Source organism: Oryctolagus cuniculus, chromosome 17 (genome assembly GCF_964237555.1).
Source record: "Oryctolagus cuniculus chromosome 17, mOryCun1.1, whole genome shotgun sequence".
Taxonomy (NCBI): Eukaryota; Metazoa; Chordata; class Mammalia; order Lagomorpha; family Leporidae; genus Oryctolagus; species Oryctolagus cuniculus.
In genome coordinates, this window is record NC_091448.1 from 25,201,739 (window position 1) to 25,221,708 (window position 19,970).

The 19,970-nt window shown below is 55.6% G+C and overlaps 1 protein-coding gene across 2 annotated transcripts in view; it reads left to right on the forward strand.

The window, feature by feature from the left end:
• Positions 1 to 19,970, forward strand: part of IGF2BP1 (insulin like growth factor 2 mRNA binding protein 1) — a 40,797-nt gene that overhangs the window by 15,320 nt on the left and 5,507 nt on the right. For both annotated transcript variants that reach the window (XM_051824873.2, XM_002719116.5), the window contains exons 3-9: positions 10,184 to 10,232; positions 10,655 to 10,706; positions 13,942 to 14,005; positions 15,988 to 16,269; positions 17,351 to 17,485; positions 19,028 to 19,150; positions 19,503 to 19,638. In XM_051824873.2, coding sequence (XP_051680833.1) covers positions 10,184 to 10,232; positions 10,655 to 10,706; positions 13,942 to 14,005; positions 15,988 to 16,269; positions 17,351 to 17,485; positions 19,028 to 19,150; positions 19,503 to 19,638 — 841 coding nt within the window. The remainder of the gene's footprint in view (positions 1 to 10,183; positions 10,233 to 10,654; positions 10,707 to 13,941; positions 14,006 to 15,987; positions 16,270 to 17,350; positions 17,486 to 19,027; positions 19,151 to 19,502; positions 19,639 to 19,970) is intronic.

The following is a 19,970-nucleotide window of genomic DNA, read 5'->3' on the forward strand; positions in this document are numbered from 1 at the left end:
TGGCCAGCCCCCTCTGAGCTCTCAAAGTGGGGGGAGGGGCGGCAGTTGGCGCAGGCGGACTTGGAATTTGTCTGGGAAGAGCTCGCCTGTCCCTGCGCTTCTGTTTTGGCTTCTTCTGGCGCTGCCCAGATGGGCAAGAAAAAAACCTGCGGGCTCCCTTGTCACACTGCTTCTGTCTGAGCTGAGCGAATTAGGCGAGAAACAGCCGTGGCTGGGGCCTGTTAGCGCCCGAGACCCGAGACGGAGACCTGGCTTAGATGGCTGGTGACTCTTTTTCGCCCTGTGAACATTTCCTTGCCAGGCACCCAGCCGTGTCATAGGGCAGTTGGCTTCTCCGCAAGCTCAGTCTCGTGCCCAAATTGGAGCCGCATGCAGGGAAAGCCAGTTGGCACCCACTTCACCGTACAGAATATGGGCATCTTTCCTGCTCTCCAGCGAAAGTGCGGTTTGCTGAATGAGCACGAACCACCGTGGCAGAGCTCAGCTCTTCCTTGCATCCACAGTTGGAAGAATCTTCTTTGCTCAGCCTTTTTGTTCATCGAAGGGACCAGGGTGGCTATAGGAGCCTCAGACTTGAGGGGTTCAAATCCCCTTCCATCCTGCCCTTTTCAACTGAGACTTCTTGGTGACACGTTAAGGGGTGTGTGTGTGAGAGTGAGTGAGAGAGAGAGAGAGAGAGAGATGCTATCTCTAGGGCTTGGTGCTAAGCACCTGGAGAGGCCTCCCAGGGAGAGGGGGTGGGGGAACCCTTGGAGCTGTGCCATTGCTTTCTCTTTTTCTTGTGAACCCAGGAGTCTGGGCACACGTGGGGCACTGTGCGCACCACACAGATTTACTTCAGGGACCGTGTGAACCAAGTCACGGGTGCATTCCAGGGGTGCCCCCGCCTCCCACACTCTGGCTTTCGTCTCCAGTGGTGGCATCTGCTCTGCCTGGTCCCACACCTCCCGGTAGCTGAGCGTTTTCCAGCCTTTACCCCTGTCCACAAGCCACCCGATGGCCTCCCTGTCTGGCGGCCCTGCCCCTGGATCAGCCTGGCACAGAGCCCTGGGCACCGGGCCAGCTCCTCCTCCCTCCCGGCCCCGCCCCCTTTCTCAGCTACTGCCCTGCCTGAAGCGTGCCAGGCCCGCCCCCTTCGGAACTTCTCCTGGACGATTCTTTTTTTTTTTTTTTTTTTTTTTTTTTCTGCTGCTGCTGCTTTTCCATCCTGTATGTAGGGATGAGGAGGCGGGGTGGAGAGGAGGAAGGGCTGAGTGGTGATCTCAGGAGCTGGCACTTAGGACTTCCAGCGAAGGGAAGCAGCCGGGAGGGGGCCTGCTTTGGTAAGAGGGCTCCTCTACGTGGCGTCAGCCCCGGGGGACCCTCTTTTGACGAGTCAGCAGATCGTCCACTTGTGCGGGGAGGGGCCGGTGGACAGCCGTCCTCCACTCCTCGGTCAGTCCTGGCTTTTCCACCCAGCCCGACCCAGTGGGGATCCCGTGCTGGACTGGAAGCTCCGGGACAGCGGTGCCTGCCTGTCCCCTGTGCCCTGCCTTGCATGGAGTGCAGCGCGCAGCACCGCCCGGCGGAAAAGCAGCGTGAACCACATTAGTGAGCTTTAAGTCTCCACGCACCGCGTTGAAGGGGAAGCGGGTAAAATGACTTTGAAAGGTCCATCTCTCGGCATGTAAGAAAGATTATCTTCCCAACAGGCGCTCCATATAAATAATTATGAGCTGTTTTGCCATATAGTTGGGGAGAGGACCGGTATGTATTTTATTTTACATTTGCAGTCCCTCAACATGCAGAGGCTAAGGATTTTGTTAGAAATCCTCAGCTGGCACTTGGATTACATAGAATTGAGCAGGTGAAGAAGTTAAGTGTGAACGAAGTTAAATGCAAATGACAAAAATCAGTTCCTCATCTGGGCCGGTCACATAACAGGCGCTTAGTAGTCACATGCAGTTAGTGGCTGTCACAGTGGACAGCGTAAGCCCAGTACGTAGTAACTGCCAAGATAACATCTGTGGAATAAATAGCTCCAGCAGCTGGACTCTTGCCAGAAATCCGGAGGGAAGTCATGGCAGGCAGCCTCTTGACCGCCAAGTAGAAGTCAGTGCCTGGTAGACCACGGGAGCATGGTGCGTTGCTGTGGGCTTGCATCATCCTGTGCGCGCTCTTTCCCAGCATCCTGGGGGTTGCCCCAGCCTAGCTTTGTTTTCTTTTTTAAAAAAAGCTTTTTTAAAAATTTTTGAAAATCAGAGAGATGATCAACTTCCATCTACTGGTTCACTCTCCTTGCTTGCAATAGCTGAGGCTGGTCCAGGCCCAAGCCAGGAACCCAAGATTCAAATCTGAGTCTCTCACATGGATGGCAAGAACTGAAGCCCTTGAGAGGCCGGCACCGCCATAGCGTAGAAGGTTAAGCATCCACCTGCAGTGCTGGCCTCCCATATGGGCGCCGGTTCGAGTCCTGGCTGTTCCACTTCTGATCCAGCTCTCTGCTATGGCCTGGGAAAGCAGTGGAAGATGGCCCAAGTCACGTGGGAGACCCAGAAGAAGCTCCTGGCTCCTGGCTCAGCTCTGGCTGTTGGGACCATTTGGGGAGTGAGTCAGCAGATGGAAGACTTCTCTCCCTGTCTCCCCCTACTTGTAACTACGCCTTTCAAGTAAATAAATCTTAAAAACAAAACACCGAACAGCTGAAGTCCTTGGTGGTCATCATCTGTCTTTCAGGGCCCCCATTAGCAGGAAGCGAAGACTGAAACCCGGGCGCCTCTAAATGGGATTCGGCTGTCCCAAGTGGCCCTAACCACTGTGCCAATTGCCTGCCCCCCAGCTTTGTTTTTTGACGATCTTTACCTCTCATGAAATTGTGTGCAGACTGTTAGCGTGCTTTTGCTTCACATTCTTTAAAAACAATGAAGACTGGCTGGCTCACTGTGGTTCATCCTCTACCTGCGGCGCCAGCACCCTGGGTTCTAGTCCCAGTTGGGGCTCTGGGTACTAGTCCCATTTGTTCCTCTTTCAGTCCAGCTCTCTGCTGTGGCCCGGAAAGGCAGTGGAGGATGGCCCAAGTGCTTGGGCCCTGCACCCGCATGGGAGACCAAGAGGAGGTACCCGGATCCTGGCTTAGCGCCAGCCGTAGCAACCATTTGGGGAGTGACCTAATGGAAGGAAGACCTTTCTCTCTGTCTCTGTCAAATAAATAAAAATTAAAAAAAAAAAAAAAAAAAAAAGAGCAGCTCCCTCCTAGGTAGACAAGGCCTGATCCCTGTCTGGGGCCACAGGGCCCAGAAAGCTGGCTCCTCTTACTGCTCCTGAGAGTTGGAGGTGTGGCTCGCCCTAGACCACACGGGGAGCCAGAAGCCTGGCCTTGGGGAGGGGTGGAAGTGAAGGAGGAAGGCAGAGATCTTCAGCTCCTGCTTCTACCAGGCAGGAAAGTGTAGGAGTGGCCCAGGGCAGGGGCCCTGGGGGCCTGCCCTCCCCGCAGCTTGATGAGAGTGTGAAAAACTGCTGCCACCCTGCTCCTTCTGCTGGCTTGCCCACCCTGCTTTATCGGAGGGAAGGGTGAGGCTGCACTGAGGTTGAAGAGGGTACTGTCCCCTCAAAAGGGAGAGCCCACTTCTGTAGAGGATTAGAAGCTTTGCTTCCCGGGGGTCTTGCCCAGCCTCCTTGAGACCTAGAGGTCCTGTTCCTAGTGTGCACCACTTCTTCCCGGGAGGCCTCATTCTGAGTGGGGTCCTGTCCCGGGGTGCCCATCCCAAGTTCCTGGCTGCCTCATGCTCCCCCGTAAGCTAGCCAGGTTCTGGATTCTTGCTAAGAAAACAGCCATAGGAAAAACCTCATTCGCCTAGAGTAGTTTCTGTTAATTCGGAACCTTCGATGACTTCAGAACTGGGTGAGCTGGAATTGCCTGTGGTGCTTCTGTTTGTGTTTCAGCTGTTTTATTGTGGAAAGAAATATCCACATAGAAGAGGGACAGTGTAATGAGCTGCCCGTGAACCACCGAGTGGCAACTGCTGCAGTTGCAACACATCCCCTGGTTACGTTGAAGCGAATCCAAAGTGTCTCTTGTTTTCTTTAAGATTTATTTATTTTTATTTGAAAGTCAGAGTTGCACAGAGAGAGAAGGAGAGGCGGACTGCTGGTTCACCCCCCAGTAGGCTGCAACAGCCAGAGCTGGGCCGATCCGAAGCCTGGAGCCAAGAGCTTCCTCTGGGTCTCCCACATGGGTACAGAAAGAAGCCCAAGGACTTGGGCCATCTTCCACTGCTTTCCCAGGCCATAGCAGAGAGCTGGATCGCAAGAGGAGCAGCCGGGACTCGAACTGACGTCCATATGGGATACCTTTACCTGCAGCTTTACCTGCTGCACCACAGTGCCGGCCCCAGTGTCTCATTTTTATCCACATAGTTCATGTGTATGTATTTGGGAAATAGAAGAGCTTCACAATCAGACGATCTTAACAATGCTGTGTTAATGCCATCAGATACCTAGTGGGTGTTCAATGTGTCAGAATCACTCTTCAGTTAAGGCAGTCATAGGAAAAGGAAGTTAATGGCTGAAGATTTACACGTGGGATTTCTTTTTTTTTTTCTGATTGAGCATCAACACCCACATGGCAGGCCCAGGGCTCACTCTGTTGCAGGAACTCCGTGCCTTTAATTTGCTCTCACACCTAAGGTGACAGCACTTTCCCTGGGGCCTTTTGGCTTCTTTGTCCTGTCCAAAAGGCAGCACAGGGACAGTGCAAAGCGCTCGCATCGTGGCCCTGGCTCTTATTTGCTATGGGATGTGGACGTGATATCCAATTGCCCTAGAGAAACCGAGCCCTGGGAACCCCTCCGTGAGTACCGAGAGGGTTCCGCGAGATGAGTCTCTGGGCTGATCTGGGGTTGGCGCTCCTTCCTCGCTGTGAGTTCCTGGCTTGGCCCCCACTGCGGCCTCTTGTGCTTCCCAGACAGGGAAGTGGCACTCCTGACCCTGCGTGTGGAGGGCTGGAGAGCTTTCAAAGTGTCCCCTTTCCCACACTTAGCTCCCCTGCCTTTGCAACCTCTTCCTCTCTCCCTGAGCCCCCTCTGCTGTCCCCTGAACGGCGACACAGGCCCTGTTGCCCTGGTACCCCCTGCCTAGCATGGCGTGGAGAGGTGGCTCTTCCGCAGGTGCCACGGATCTGTCAGGGCAGGTGGAGCACGGGAAGCATTGGTGCAGGCAGGCACCCCGGGCAGGCGTGGCCGAGTCCTTGCCTTTGTGGCCCGGGGCTGGCAGTTCCATGCTGTAGTCCACAGGTTCTTCAGACAGTGGCGGGTGGGGGTAGTCCGAGAACCTTGGTGGGTTCTCTTGGCTGCTTTGAACAGTGGGTGTTCGTCTGGGCCCTGCAGGGGCACAGAACTTGCTGATAGCGCCCTGAGTGCCCTGTTCCCAGAGGCCGAGCTGGGTAGGTCCCCGGGAGGGTGGGACTCCAGGCAGTGGACTTTTTTTTTTTTTCCTAACCCCTATGCATGGATTTCAAAGTTTTTAAACTTTTTAAACCTTTTTTTAAAAAATATTTTATTTATTTATTTGAGCAGTAGAGTTACAGACAGAGGAAGAGACAGAGAGGAGAGAGGTCTTCCATCTGCCGGTTCATTACCCAAATGGCAGCAACGGCTGGAGCTGAGCTGAGCTGAAACCAGAAACCCAGAGCTTCTTTGGGGTCTCCCACATGGATGCAGGGGCTCAAGCACTTGGGCCATTCTCCTCCACTGCCTTCCCAGACCATAGCAGAGAGCTGGATCAGAACAGAAGCAGTGGGAACATGAACCAGCATATGGGCGATGCCAGCAGAGGAGGCTTAGCCTACTACACCACAGTGGCAACCCAAAGTTGTTTTTTTTTTTTTAAAGATTTATTTATTTGAAAGGCAGAGTTAGAGAGAGAGAGAGAAAGTGGTCTTCCATCTGCTGGTTCACTCCCCAAAGTTTTTAGATTTTTTAATTCTAATTCCCACTCACTTTCTGAAGTATTTTAACATTTTATCCACTGAGCACCTCTGACAGTCATGGACTGAGCACTCACTCTCCCCTCCTCTCCTCCCCTCCCCTCCCTTCCCCTCCCCCCTCCCCTCCCCTCCCCTCTCCTTTATATATTTATTTATTTGAAAGGCAGAGTTATAGGGAGGCAGAGAGAGGTCTTCCATCCCCTGGTTCATTCGCCAAATGGCCGTGACGGCCAGAGCTGCACCAGTCAGGAGCCAGGAGCTTCTTCCGGGTCTCCCACGCGGGTGCAGGAGCCCAAGGACCTGGGCCATCTTCTACTGCTCTCCCAGGCCATAGCAGAGAGCTGGATCGGAAGTGGAGCAGCTGGGACTAGAACTGGCAGCCATATGGGATGCCTGCACTGCAGGCAACAGCTTTACCTGCTTTGCCTCAACGCTGGCCCCTTCACATACTTTATGTATTTAAAATTTTTTTTTTTTTAAATTCATTACACACTGGGGTGGAGGGGAGAGAGAGAGAGAGAGCTTTCATCTCTGATTCCCCAATACCTGCAGAAAGCTAAGGCTGGGCCAAGTTCAAGCCGGGAACCTGGAACTCAGTCTGGGTCTCCCACGTGGGTGGCAGCAACCAACTACAGGAGGTGGCACCTGCTGCCTCCCAGGGTGCACATTAGCAGGAAGCTGGAATCCCAGGGGAGCGGGCCGCGGCGGGTGAGGGTGTGGAGCAGGGACCCTCAAACCAGGCACCCTGGGAGGGTAGGTAACGGGGGTGCAGGAGTTATCAGCATTGCCTCCCCACGGCGCAGACAGAGGGAAGAGGCGCCCAGTTAGGGTGCTCCTAGCTTCCGCCTGGATTCCCCTAGCCCAGCCCACAGGAGACCTTGTATAAATGTTTGTGGAGTGAGTGAGTTTCCCAGGGGGTCCCCAGGAGGAGAGCCCGGGTTGCAGTTCTCAGCACTGCCCTGTGCTGCGGGCTGAAAGACATTAGGTAGCATCACTCTTAATAGAAACCAGGCCAAGGGCTTAACACACAGAGGGTCCCCGCGGCCGCCCTTCTCCCAGGCCCTCCCGGTGGCGTTTTAATCTGGGCTGGGGGCTCTGCCGAAAGGAGGCCTGGGAGGGGCCTGGAGTGCGTTCCCAGGGTGGGGTGTGTGCCCTAAAGGGGTGGGGGAGGGCTGCCAGGAGGTCTCTGCTTTCATTGGTTGAGGGGCCCTGCCCTCCTCCCCCTCCCTCTCCTGGAACATTCCAGACATTCCAGACGATCTGACTGCCATTGCTTTCAGGATATGGATTAACATCCCAGCAGAGATTTGATTTCACCACCACCCCCTTCTCCCCCCATCCCCTCCCTGAAGAAAAGGCCCCTAAAACCGTTTGAAGGGAGAGAGGGGAGCTTCGATCTTGATGGTGCTAAGGGACCAGCTTGAAAGAGCGAACTTCAGACTGGGCTCCAGCATTGGGGTTGCTTTAGCCCCTTAGTCCCTAGGCTGCCCTTGATTGAGGACAGTTTCCTGGAGGGCAGTGGCTGGGGCCTGAGCTACCCCTGTGCTCAGTCCTCCAATGGTGAATAATCACTTCCTTTTCCCCAGTCCTCCACCCCTTCGACTTTCACGGGAGGATTCCTGCATTTTCAACCTTGATTTGGCGAAGTGAGCCTGAATCACCAGGTTGCCTGGTGGGGCTGAGAGCCTGGAACCGCCTTGGTTTCTCATCCTTACTATTTAGTGCAGGTCAAGTTCATGACCCACCTGAACGAGAGAGCTGCAAAGACCCACTTTGGCGCTTTCTTCTCCACGTTACTGCTTTTCCCCTCCATTCCCCAAGTTCTTTCATTCCGGGGAAGAGATTTTTCCAAAATGAGCTTCACGGATAAGACTGTGCACACTCAGTACTAACTGCAGAGCGAGAAGGCTCTCAGGGACCTCCGGTCTACATTTTACAGCTCGTAGGGGTGATGTGGGTGAACCGGCTCAGGACAGCCAAGGTCAGCCCGTGAGCAGTGGACCCAGCACCCACCCACCCCTGGCCCGGAGTGAGCGAGAGCTGACACGTCCGTGTTGAGCCTCTGGTAGGGACTCCTGCCCTGGACAGGTGAAGGGTTGGAGCCAGACTTTCTCTCAGCGTTCCTTCAGGCTGCTAGAATTCTCTCGGACCTTGTCCCTGTGTGAAGTTCATGATCCCAGAAACACAAACACTTAAACACCATTGACCTGCACATCGAGTCAATCTACTGTCTTCAACCCGGGGATGAGGGCATTGATTGGAGTGGTGAGGCGGTGCCGGGGGTCAGCAGTGAAGCTGAGAGCCTTCAGGGACGGCCACGTTGGTAGAAGCCTCTGGAAGATGAGAAGAAGCCGCCGGTTCAGTGGCAGGAGGGGCAGAGGTGTGGTCACCATGGACTGTCCCACGGCGGTTATCCACAAATGCAGCTACAGTTAGGCTGAGCCTCTGTTCTCACCCCTAAGCTCCTTATAAATACTGTCTACCACCACCTGCTGCCCGGGGTAGGCGTGATCCCTGTCTTTCAAATGCCTCAGAGAAGCTGAAAATTTTTTTTTTATTTCAGCAGTTTCTAGTGAACGTTCGTATATAAGATTATTTATTCTTGCATCTCCTCAGTGGTTTCTTCCTTATATGTGCCCTTCTCCTTTCCTTTCCTTTTTTTTTTTTTTTTTTTTTTTTGACAGGCAGCGTGAACAGTGAGAGAGAGAGACAGAGAGAAAGGTCTTCCTTTTGCCGTTGGTTCACCCTCCAATGGCCGCCGCCGCCAGGTGCTTCTCCTGGTCTCCCATGGGGTGCAGGGCCCAAGCACTTGGGCCATACTCCACTGCACTCCTGGGCCATAGCAGAGAGCTGGCCTGGAAGAGGGGCAACCGGGACAGAATCCGGCACCCCGACCGGGACTAGAACCCGGTGTGCCGGCGCAGCTAGCTGGAGGATTAGCCTATTGAGCCACGGCGCCGGCCCCCCTTCTCCTTTCCTACTTGGTGAGACTTGGCTTTCTGTCTGAGGGTCTGTTTAGTTTTTGTCCGGCTTTAGCCCTAGTGGTCACCGCCTTGCTGGGGTGGATGCCCACGTGGACAGCTGTGCCACTGGCCTTTCCCCACCACACCCGTTGAACAAAGACGAAGTGTTTCTTCCTGTGCGCCTGGAGCACGTTCCATTGTCCATCCGATGGGCACGGATGGCGTGCTGCACTTCTGCCTTGGCCCTTGGAAAGAGGGGATGACAGAGCCTTCAGGCCCACGTGGGAAACGGCATGGAAATGCCTTTTTCAGTTCTTGCTCCCATGAGAAGTCAGAGGGCTTGAACTTCATTTTGGCCACTGCCACTCCGGCCATGGCTACCAGAGGGAAAAAAGGGAGTCATCTTTTAAGATCAGTGCTAGGCTGTGGTTTGAATCTGTCCCTGTGCCCAGGGCCTGACCTCTGCCCTCGCACCCCTCTAGTGTGTGCATGTGGTCATCTCCCAGGGTTGGTTGTGAGTGCCCCGGGCCAGGCACTTTTTTGTTTGTCGTGTGTCCCTAGTATGTGCAACAAGGTTGGGCAGGAAGTAGGTGCCACTTAAATAGTTGTCAGATTAATTAATAATGCCTTACTCAGTGTGCGATGCTAGCGCCTAGCCCAGGGTTGTGGTGACAGGTGCCTACTGAATGAAGAAGTGAGACAAGCTAAATCGTGAGGGAAACAAGCCATTGTGTGTGTGGTTGTTTTTTTTTTTTTTTTTTTTTTTAAGATTATTTTATTTGACCGGCAGAGGTACACACACTGGGGGGTGAGGGAGAGGGAGAGAGAGCGAGAGCGTGATCTTCCATTGGCTGGCTCACTCCCCAAATGGCCACAACAGCCAGGGCTGGGTCAGGGCAAATCCAGGAGGCTGGAACTCCGCCTAGGTCTCCCCTGTGTATGGCAGGGGCCTAGGCACTGGGGCCATCTTCTGGTGCCTTCCCAGGTGTATTAGCAGGGAGCTGGATCAGAAGTGGAACAGTCGGACTTGAACCGGCGCTCAAATTGGGTGGCTGCTACTCCACAACACATCCGTGTTTGTCTCCGTGGCTGTGACGTTGATTTTGGTCTTTTCCAGCAAGATGCCCCGGTCTCCTTTCCTAAAGGTCATCATTCCTCAGTGCTGAGCTTTTCTCCAGCAAAGGGAGCCGAGAACTGGGACAGGGCAACGTAGGGCGCTACCCCGCCAGATCTAACTCTGTTCCCTCTTTAATTTCAGGAGTCGGAAGATCCAAATCCGGAATATTCCACCCCAGCTCCGATGGGAAGTGAGTGTCCTGGGGAAGCACTCAGTGGTGGGGGTGGGGCCGGGGAGGTAGTGGAGACCTGAGTTACTTTGGGGGGCCAGGCTGGCACGTGTCCCCTGGGCCAGGCTTGGTTGGGGGGTGTCTCCTCCCTCACTGGCGCTCTTTCTGGTCTCCCTTCGGTGTGCATCGCCAGGGAGGCGAGAGGGTGCTTCTGTGCACACTACCAGGTGTGCTTCCAGGAGGCCCCGCAGGCACAGCTGCAGGCCCGCTGGCCCCTGGCCGGTGTGGACAGCAGCCCTAGCACCTGGGAAGGGCAGACGGACAGGCGATGCCCAGTTCTTACCGCTCTGCGACTTCCTGAGTGCTTTGGGTGTGTGTGGGCTGCTGGGTGGCCGCCTGGCGAGGGTTCTGGGCGCTCAGTCCCTGTCTTCTCCACCCCGCAGGTGCTGGACAGCCTGCTGGCTCAGTACGGCACCGTAGAGAACTGCGAGCAAGGTGAGAGCGGGCGCCGGGCCTCGCTGGGTGGGCGTGGGTGGGCGTGGGTGGGGCTTGGGGGATCTGGACTTCACTTCCAGTGATCAGCTCCAGATCGCCCTGGGGTCCCTAGGGAAGACAGACAGACGGACAAGCAGCTGGAGTGATGCAGAGTGGGAAGCAGTGACGCAGGGACCCCCATTCCACCCCTCGGGCTCTCCCTGGAGCCAGGCATTTCCTGTGCTGGGGTGGTGCCCAGGCTCTCAGCCGACCGAGGTGGAAACAGTCCAGGGTCCCAGGCGCAGTGTAAGAATGGAAATTGTGTGTTCCACCCAAGCGGGCCACCCTCTGACCCTCAAAGCCCCCGTGTTTCTTGTTTTAGGGGGTGGATTGTCCACAGGCTCCTTTTTTTTTTAAAACTCTGGTTGGCAGCTCCATAGGTCTTTGGTCAATTAATGAAAATGCAGAAGATGTAGTCTGACTGGCAGTCTAAATCTAAAGATTTATCTAAAGATTTCTTCTTTAAAAAGAGTGGGTTCTCAAAAGGAAAAATAATAAGGAAATTTAACGTTCTAAAAAGTTTGCTAGGATTCCTGAGTTTTCTCTGTTATTAGGATTACGAGTTCTTTTCAGAAACAGAGAGTCTAAATAAAATAGGGAGTGGTTTGGCTCACTGTAAGGTGGTCTTTAGGCAAGATAGTTTAGATTTGAAGATCTTCAAAGCAATAAGTGGGTAATCGCTTGGCCCAGGATTGAAATGCCCAGCTCAGCTCTTCGTGGGGTGCACGTGACGAGCGACTGTGAATGATCGAGTCTTCGCCTGCCCACAGGAGTGGGGGGGGTCTGCGAAGCAGGTGTCTTGTGTTTGCCAGACACAGCCGAACCCACTGCAGCCCAGTGCCTGGGACTCACAGTGCGGATTAATGAGTTACTCCGGGACAAATAGTGTGATCGCGCTGTGGCCAGGGGGCAGGAGCCGTGCACAGGAGCTTAGCCAGGGAGCAGTGCGGTGGGGGTGCCTGCCGCCTGCAGAGGAGAGTAGGGAGGGGCTGGGTTTTGTGGGACAGTAGAACAGGGAAGGTCCTCAAGGCTGTGCCACTGTCCCCTTGCGTGGGAGGTCATTCTGTCTGCCCTGCTCTGCCTCGCCCTCTCGATCCAGGTGCCCACCTCTCCGTAGCACCGAGCACTTTGTGGTCTCGGAGAGGATTTGCTTACTTATGGTGCTTTCTGTCTCCGCCTCTCCTGGGGGTGGCACTCTGCACCCCAGGCCTTGGCAGGTTACTCCTGGGGGGGAGCCTTTGCCCTGGAGGTGGCTGAGCTGAGCAGGGGGATCGCCAGGGGCTTGGAGCAGGGCGCCCAGCTTCACAAGACACTGCTGTGTAAGACAGGATAAAGCTTGCTGAAACGAGAACTATGTGGCTGAGTTACTTGAAATTCTGTTTATTTTATTTATTTGAAAGGCAAAGTGACAGAGAGGGAGAGAGATCTCACATGGCCTGCAGCAGCTGGGCTTGGCCAGGCTGGAGCCAGGGACCTGGGACTCAGTGTGGGTTTCCCAGGCTAGTGGTGAGGGTCTAGGTGCTTGTGTCACCTGCTGCCGTCCAGGGTGCCCTTTAATAGGAGGCTGGAGTTGGACGTGGAGTTGGGATTCGAACGCTGGGTATTCCAGTTTGCAACGTGCATGTCTCAGGTAGCATTTTTTTTTTTTTTTTTTTTTTTTTTTTTTTTTTTTTAGATTTATCTATCTATTTGAAAGTCAGAGTTGCACAGAGAAAGGAGAGGCGAGGGGGGAGTTGTTCCATCTGCTGGTTCACTCCCCAGTTGGTCACAATGGCTGGAGCTGTGCTGATCCAAAGCCAGGAGCCAGGAGCCTCCTCCAGGTCTCCTATGCAGGTGCAAGGACCCAAGGACCTGGGCCATCTTCCACTGCTTTCCTAGGCCATAGCAGAGAGCTGGATGGGAAGTGGGGCAGCCAGGTCCCAAACCAATGCCCATATGGGATGCCGGCACTGCAGGCGGTGGCTTCAGCTGCTATGCCACAGCGCCGGCCCCCTAAGCAGCATCTTAACTGTGTGCCAGAAGCTCAGCCCCTGAAGTGATCTTTCGGTTTTTGCTGTGGATGCTTTGAAATACCCTGGTATGTGGGGGATCCGGTGAAAACCAACAGCGCTGAGGATCCTGATGGGACTGCTGGCTGGAGTCCGAACGCTGCGGCCAGGTGCGCTGTTGGGAATATTCACCTGCAGAAGATGCAGGTCGATGCTTTGCCCCTTCCATGCCGCCGCCACTCGTGTGGAACCGGGCCACCGGGGCGCAGCACCCCAGCACGCTGCGGCTGCTGGGTTCCTGCACGATGCACAGCCCTCGCGTGCAGCGGGGTGTTCTCTGAGCCGTATCCTGGGTGTTTGCTTCTGCAAACTGCTCGTCTCACCCAGTGTGTTGATTTTTAACTAGTTTAACTTTCCAAGGGTACGTCTGTTTCCTAGGTGGGGTGCCCGTGTGGGGCAGGTGTTCACTGACGTAGCAGCTGCACTCCTGGTTACACACTCTGTGGGCTGGGTGGGGACGGTCAGGGAGGTTACTTTGGGCTTCCCAGCGGCTCTGGTGAAGGGGCTTTCAAGGGGAAAGAAAAAATGTCTATGTGAGGCTGAGCAAGAGAGGAGAGAGCTCGCATCTGCTGGTTTACTACCCAGACGCCTACACCAGCCCCCTGGCTAGGGCCCAAGCCGGGGCAGGATCGCGATCTGAGTCTCCCATGTAGGTGGTGGGAGCGCCATTTGACCCTCACTGCTGCCTCCCAGGAAGTTAGAGTCAGGAGTGAGGAATTCAGCCCAGGCATTTTGTTCAATTTTTTTATTATTTATTTATTTTTTTTAATTTTTGACAGGCAGAGTGGACAGTGAGAGAGAGAGACAGAGAGAAAGGTCTTCCTTTGCCGTTGGTTCACCCTCCAGTGGCCGCTGCGGCCGGCGTGCAGGGCCCAAGCACTTGGGCCATCCTCCACTGCACTCCCTGGCCACAGCAGAGAGCTGGCCCAGCCCAGGCATTTTGAAGTGTGAGCTGGGTGCGCTAACCACGGGGCTAAATGCTTGGTTTGTTTGTATGCTTGTTTGGCCTTTCCGCTCCAGTCTCATAAACTCCTCCCCAGTCTGCTAGATGCCTTCTCGACCTCAGAACATAGGAAGACCAGGCTGGAGGGTTCGTGGGGGAGCGGGTGGGTGTCGCCCTGTTAACCCTGGCCCCTTTTCTCTCCCAGTGAACACCGAGAGCGAGACGGCCGTGGTGAACGTCACTTACTCCAACCGGGAGCAGACCAGGCAGTGAGTGCCTTGAAGTGGGGTGCTGGGCACCGGGTTCCTCTGCTGGGACAGGGTGACGGCGGGGTCGCCACCGGGGGTCCTGATCCTGGCCCAGCCAGTCCCCAGGCTCTGTCCTAAAAGGTTTGTTCAGGGTGTGCCCTTTGTTCGAGGACCTCAAGGTTCAGGAAAGGTGGGAAATCCTGGGAGAAAACCCTCTTCCAGATCTGCCGGGCCCCGCAGGGCCCTTTGCTGTGACGATGTCGCCATCTAGTGGTGGCGAGGGGCGCTGCGGGCCTAGAAAGGATTTGTTCCGCGGCCGAAGCAGACATTTTAAATATTGCCGCGGCGGCGGCCAACCTGGCAGGTGCGTTTGCAGGGTCCGTTCCGTTCCCTCAGACACACAAGTGTCAGTTCCTCAGCCCTTCGGGTGACGAATTCAACTGCACCCACTGCGCAGGTGAAGTATGCTTTTTGCGAATTAACTCCTGTTACCTGCAGCCAACCCTGCGCTAGGTTTTGGCCCATTTTAGCTTTGGACGGTTTTCTTCAAAGTGCTGCCTCTTCCAGCCTAGCGATGCTTTGTGAGCCTCCCGGGCTCCTTCCCCCCCCTCCTATCTGCACTTGCTGGTTGCCAGTTAGCCTGCGGCTGGGGAGCGGAGGGTGCGGGCCCTCTCCCCCTAAGCTAGTTCAGTCCCGTTTTAGAGATCTCCCCTCCCCCAGAGACACCGGTGTGCCCCTGGCTAGCCAGCTGCGCTGTCTCCTTAACTCATCAGAAGCATCAGGTGCCACCGATGGAGAAACCAAATCTTAACGCATTGGTGAATCCTGTGAGGCGGGACAGTTCGGCTGATTGACAAGCTGTTCCTGACATTCAGTGTGAGGAGATGCAGGGGAGGCAGAATCACTGTGACGTCTTCGCGAGGAGACCGCAAAGCTCACCCCAGAGCTGCCGTAACCCCAGCAGGGTGCTGGCAGCATCAGCACGAGCACCTAGAACAGGACCCCCAACGCGTGGCTTTGCAGAGGCGCTAGGAAGACAGCTGGACAGACGCCCCGGGCAGTGTGAGATCCACACCCAAGAACATGAATTTGGGCCCCTGCCCGAGACCAGACACAGAAATGATGAAAACAGACACCTGGCTGGGGGGCAGGCGCCAGCCAGCGTCCTGCTCTACAGCTGATGGGACGAGGCGTTCTGGGCCGTGCTGGGCGTTGGCCGGGTCGTGGGCCGGTGGGCTCAGGGAGCAGCCTGGCCATACTGTGTGTCTCTGCCCCTTGTGTCCAAAAATGGGAGTCAACTTTTTTTTTTTTTTTAAGATTTATTTATTTATTTGAAAGGCAGAGTCACACAGAGAGAGGAGAGGCAGAGAGAGAGAGAGAGGTCTTCCATCCTCTGGTTCAGTCCCCAGTTGGCTGCAATGGCCAGAGCTGCACTGATCCAAAGCCAGGAGCCAGGAGCTTCTTCCCGGTCTCCCACGTGGGTGCAGGGGCCCAAGGACTTGGGCAATTTTCTACTGCTTTCCCAGGCCATAGCAGAGAGCTGGATCAGAAGTGGAGCAGCCGGGACTTGAACCAATACCCACGTGGGATGCCGGCGATGCAGGCGGCGGTTTTACCTGCTACATCATCATCACAGCGCCAGCTCTAAGAGAGTCAGATTTTTTTTTTTTTTAAGTTTTTGGAGTCTGGTTTTTTTGAGCCACCTGAGGTGTGTGGTGTGTCCTGCAGCCAAGGCAGGAGTGCCCTGGGAGATCCATGGTTGTTCCCGGCCTGGAAGTCCACTGACCGCCCACCCCGCCCCGTGCTGGGTGTCACCGAGTCCATGTCTTTCTCCGTGTCTCAGGCTGTTTAGATCAGAAGGGTGCCCAGGGCAGGAGTGGTGGGCAGTGGATCCCCCCAGTGTGTGCCCAGCTGGGGTACCCCAGAGTGCTTTGCGCCAGGAGCGCACCTGATATGACTGGCATGGTGGGGGAGTGACTGGTCCCCTCTACCTCTGTCCCCAGAGCCATCACGAAGCTGAATGGCCACCAGCTGGAGAACCACGCCCTGAAGGTCTCCTACATTCCCGACGAGCAGATAGCCCAGGGCCCCGAGAACGGGCGCCGTGGAGGCTTCGGCTCCCGGGGTCAGCCCCGCCAGGGCTCGCCCGTGGCGGCCGGGGCCCCTGCCAAGCAGCAGCAGGTGGACATCCCCCTTCGGCTCCTGGTGCCCACCCAGTATGTCGGCGCCATCATTGGCAAGGAGGGTGCTACCATCCGCAACATCACGAAGCAGACTCAGTCCAAGTGAGTCCGGGGGCAGGGGGCAGGGGACAGCGGCCGGGACTCAGGCAGAAGTTGCCCTGCACCCTTGGGTCCTCGGGGTCCCTGGGAGGGCCTGGCCGGTGGGGAAGGAGAATGGGCCTGGGGTGCAGCATGGGTGCCAGTGGCTTGGCCATGCACCGCCACCAGCGAGATGTCGCAGGAGGCACTGGGGAGTCAGTACTGGTGTCGGTGGTTTCACGACCACGTAGTGGTGGCACAGGGCTGGCCTGTCTGTCCCGAAAGGCAGGGCCCTTGGTCAGAGGCCATCAGTGTATGTCCTGCCTCCTTTTCCACCCCTTTGAATTCCTTTCTCTAATCTTTATAGCTGATCAGTGTACTCAGTGGGAAAGAACAGGTCACATTAAGTCCTCCTCATCATAAATTCTGTATCTACTTTTAGCTGGGGACAAGGTGGCTGCTGTTTCTGTTGTTTCGAGGGGGGCACACAGTGTTCCAGCGGACATGGAGCCAGTGTTGTGTGATACGTGACATTCTGTACCCAGCCGTATCTGGATCCAGACACTGCAAAGACAGGCTGGCCACAGCTCTCTCTCTGGCCCTGCCTTGGCCCTTTTCAAATCTCTTTCTATGTATATATGATTTATATATATATATATGATTGATATAATTTATTTTTATTTTTTTGAAAGACAGAGAGACATAGAGAGATCTTTCATCCGCTGATTCGCTTCCCAAATGGATACAACAGCCAGGGCTGGGCCAGGCCAAAGCTAGGAGCCCATTACTCCATCCAGGCCTCCCGTGTGGGCGGCAGGGACCCAAGCACATGGGTCATCCTCCGCTGCTTTCCCAGGCACATTCACAGGGAGAGGGACTGGAAGTGGAGCAGCCGGTGCTTCGGTCAGGGATGCAGCATCGCAATCAGCGGCTTAACCTGCTGCACCACGAGGCCAGCCCCCCAGGGCTGCCTTGTGTCAGCCTTGTTTCTAGAAGAACAGGTTCTGTTCCTTGGACTCCTGAAGTGTGTGGTTTTGTGTCGGGGGCAGGGGAAGAGCAGATGTCGCTGGCGAGAACTAACGGGCTCTGCCCTTGCTCGGCTCAGGATAGACGTGCACAGGAAGGAGAACGCGGGCGCCGCCGAGAAGGCCATCAGCATCCACTCCACCCCCGAGGGCTGCTCCTCCGCCTGCAAGATGATCTTGGAGATCATGCATAAGGAGGCAAAAGACACCAAAACGTGAGTCTCCTGCTCCTCCCGGGCCTCAGGGACTGGGCCCCCTCTCCCCACGCAGATCCTGGTGCAGAATTCCTGGAGACAGGGACGTAGACTAAGTGAAATCCTCCTTAGACCCACTGTGGGGTCTCCCAGAAATTCTGTGCTCCCAGGGGGGTGCGTGTGGGTGTGTGCGCAGGTGTTCTGGCACGGAAGATCACGTGATGCCAGGTATGTTGTTCTGTCCACATTTCGCTCTCTGTACCAACACCCGTGTCCTGGAGCCTGTGGACACACCTCGTTTTGTCCTTGGCATAGTGGGCTGGTGTGTGCTCCCTTAAGTAGTCTCCTGGTTCTTGATGGGTGTTTGTGTTGTCTCCGTTCTCCCTGGTTACGAGGGGAGGGCGAGGGCACTTGGAGCTGTGGTTAAGACGCTGATTGGGTTCCCACTTCCTAGTGGAATGGGTTCCAGCCCAGACTCCACTTCTCACGCCAGCTTCATGAATGCGGCGCAGGTCTCTGGGTCCATGTGGGAAACCGGGATGGAGTTCCGGTCTCCTGACTCCACAGAGCCCAGCTCTGGCAGTTCGGGGAGTGAAGCCACAGATGGGAGATCTCTCTGCCTCTGCTTTTGAAATAAGTTAAAGTAAAACAGCAGGCGTGCTTCATTACTCCTATGTTTATTTACGCTTTTGGCCTTTTTTACAGCATTATTGAGGTCAGTTCGTAGACAGTAAGTCACACATTTAAAGAAATATTTATTTAAAAGCAGAGTGAAAGATTTAGAGAGGAGAGAGAGACACATAGAGGGAAGGATCTCTACCCACCGGTTTGCTCCCCAAATGCTCGCAATAACCGCGGCTGTGCCAGGTTGAAGCCAGGAGCCAGGAATTCCATTTGGATTTCCCACGTGAGTAACGGGCTCAGAGGCTGAGCCAGCACCTGCTGCCTTCCCCGGGTGCACGCGCAGGAAGCTGGATCAAAGCTGGGCAGCCGGGACTCCAGCACTGTGATAGCTTGCCGTCGTCCCCGTCAGCGGCTTATACCACCGTGCCACGAAGTCAGCACCCCAAGTGTCCTTGAACCCCCTCAACCTCTCATCCTCACCGCCATATCTCTGTCGCAAAGCCACCTGGGCCTGCTGAGCCATCACTTCTCCTTGTTTTTTTTTTCTTTTTAAATATTTATTCATTTATTTGAAAGACAGTTACAGAGAAGCAGAGACAGACACAGAGAGACAGAGAGAGAGGTCTTCCATCCACTGGCTCACTCCCCAGATGGCCGCAACAGATGGAGCTGTGCTGATCCAAAGCCAGGAGCCACACCTGGGTCTCAGAGGCCCAAGCACTTGGGCCGTCTTCCACTGCTTTCCTAGGCCATAGCAGAGAGCTGGATCAGAAGTGGAGTAGCTGAGATTTGAGGCGGCGCCTTTACCCGCTACGCCACAGTGCCGGCCCAGAGCCATCACTTCTCGCATTTTGTCCTGGGAAACCCACACTGGCGTGGCACGATGGTTGGGTCTGTGTGTCCACCGCTGATGGCGCTCATGTTCCCACGCCTCCCCAGGGCTGACGAGGTCCCCCTGAAGATCCTGGCGCACAACAACTTCGTTGGCCGACTCATCGGCAAGGAGGGGCGGAACCTGAAGAAGGTGGAGCAGGACACAGAGACGAAAATCACCATCTCCTCGTAAGACGCTGTCCCGGAGGGGCGGGGGACCTTCCGGCACACACCCCACACTGGATGCAGAACAGTCGCGGACGTGCAAGGAGTCCTTCTCTTAACGGCCGTGAGAGCTGCGCTCTTGCCACCCCACTGCCCTGGGCAGGACTGCACATGTTGCAAGTAGAGGGGCTTCCTGTGGGAGACCTCATCTCCCCGCCCCTCCCCGGGACAACCAGGGACGCCCCAGGCTGGAGGCGGGATTATATGGCAGAAGTTACACAGCCCACTGAGACGCTGGACTTGTAGCTCCCGGTTCTGGCGTCTGGGCCTGCTGGCCAGCGGGTGGGGGTTGACCCCGCTGTGCTCTTCCTTGCAGGTTGCAGGACCTGACCCTCTACAACCCCGAGAGGACCATCACCGTGAAAGGGGCCATCGAGAACTGCTGCAGGGCCGAGCAGGAAATCATGAAGAAAGTGCGAGAGGCCTATGAAAACGACGTGGCCGCCATGAGCGTGAGTGCCCCGCAGGGCCCTGTGTGGGCGACTCCCCGAGACTCAGCAACAGCCAGGGGAAGCCGGGAGCCCAGGACCGCCGCCTCTGGGTCTCGCATATGGGTGGCAGGGATGTCGGTACTCACTCTCACCTGCTGCCTCTGCACTGGCAGGAAGCCGGGAAAAGGCGTGGAGCCGGGATCTGAACTAGACACTCTGACATGGGACACGAAGTCCTAGGCAGTGGCTGGGCTGCCAAATGTCTGTCCCCAGAATCGTGTTCCTATATATTTTTCTTAAGACTTACTTACTTGAAAGGCAGAGAGAGACACAGAGAGAGAGAGAGAGATCTT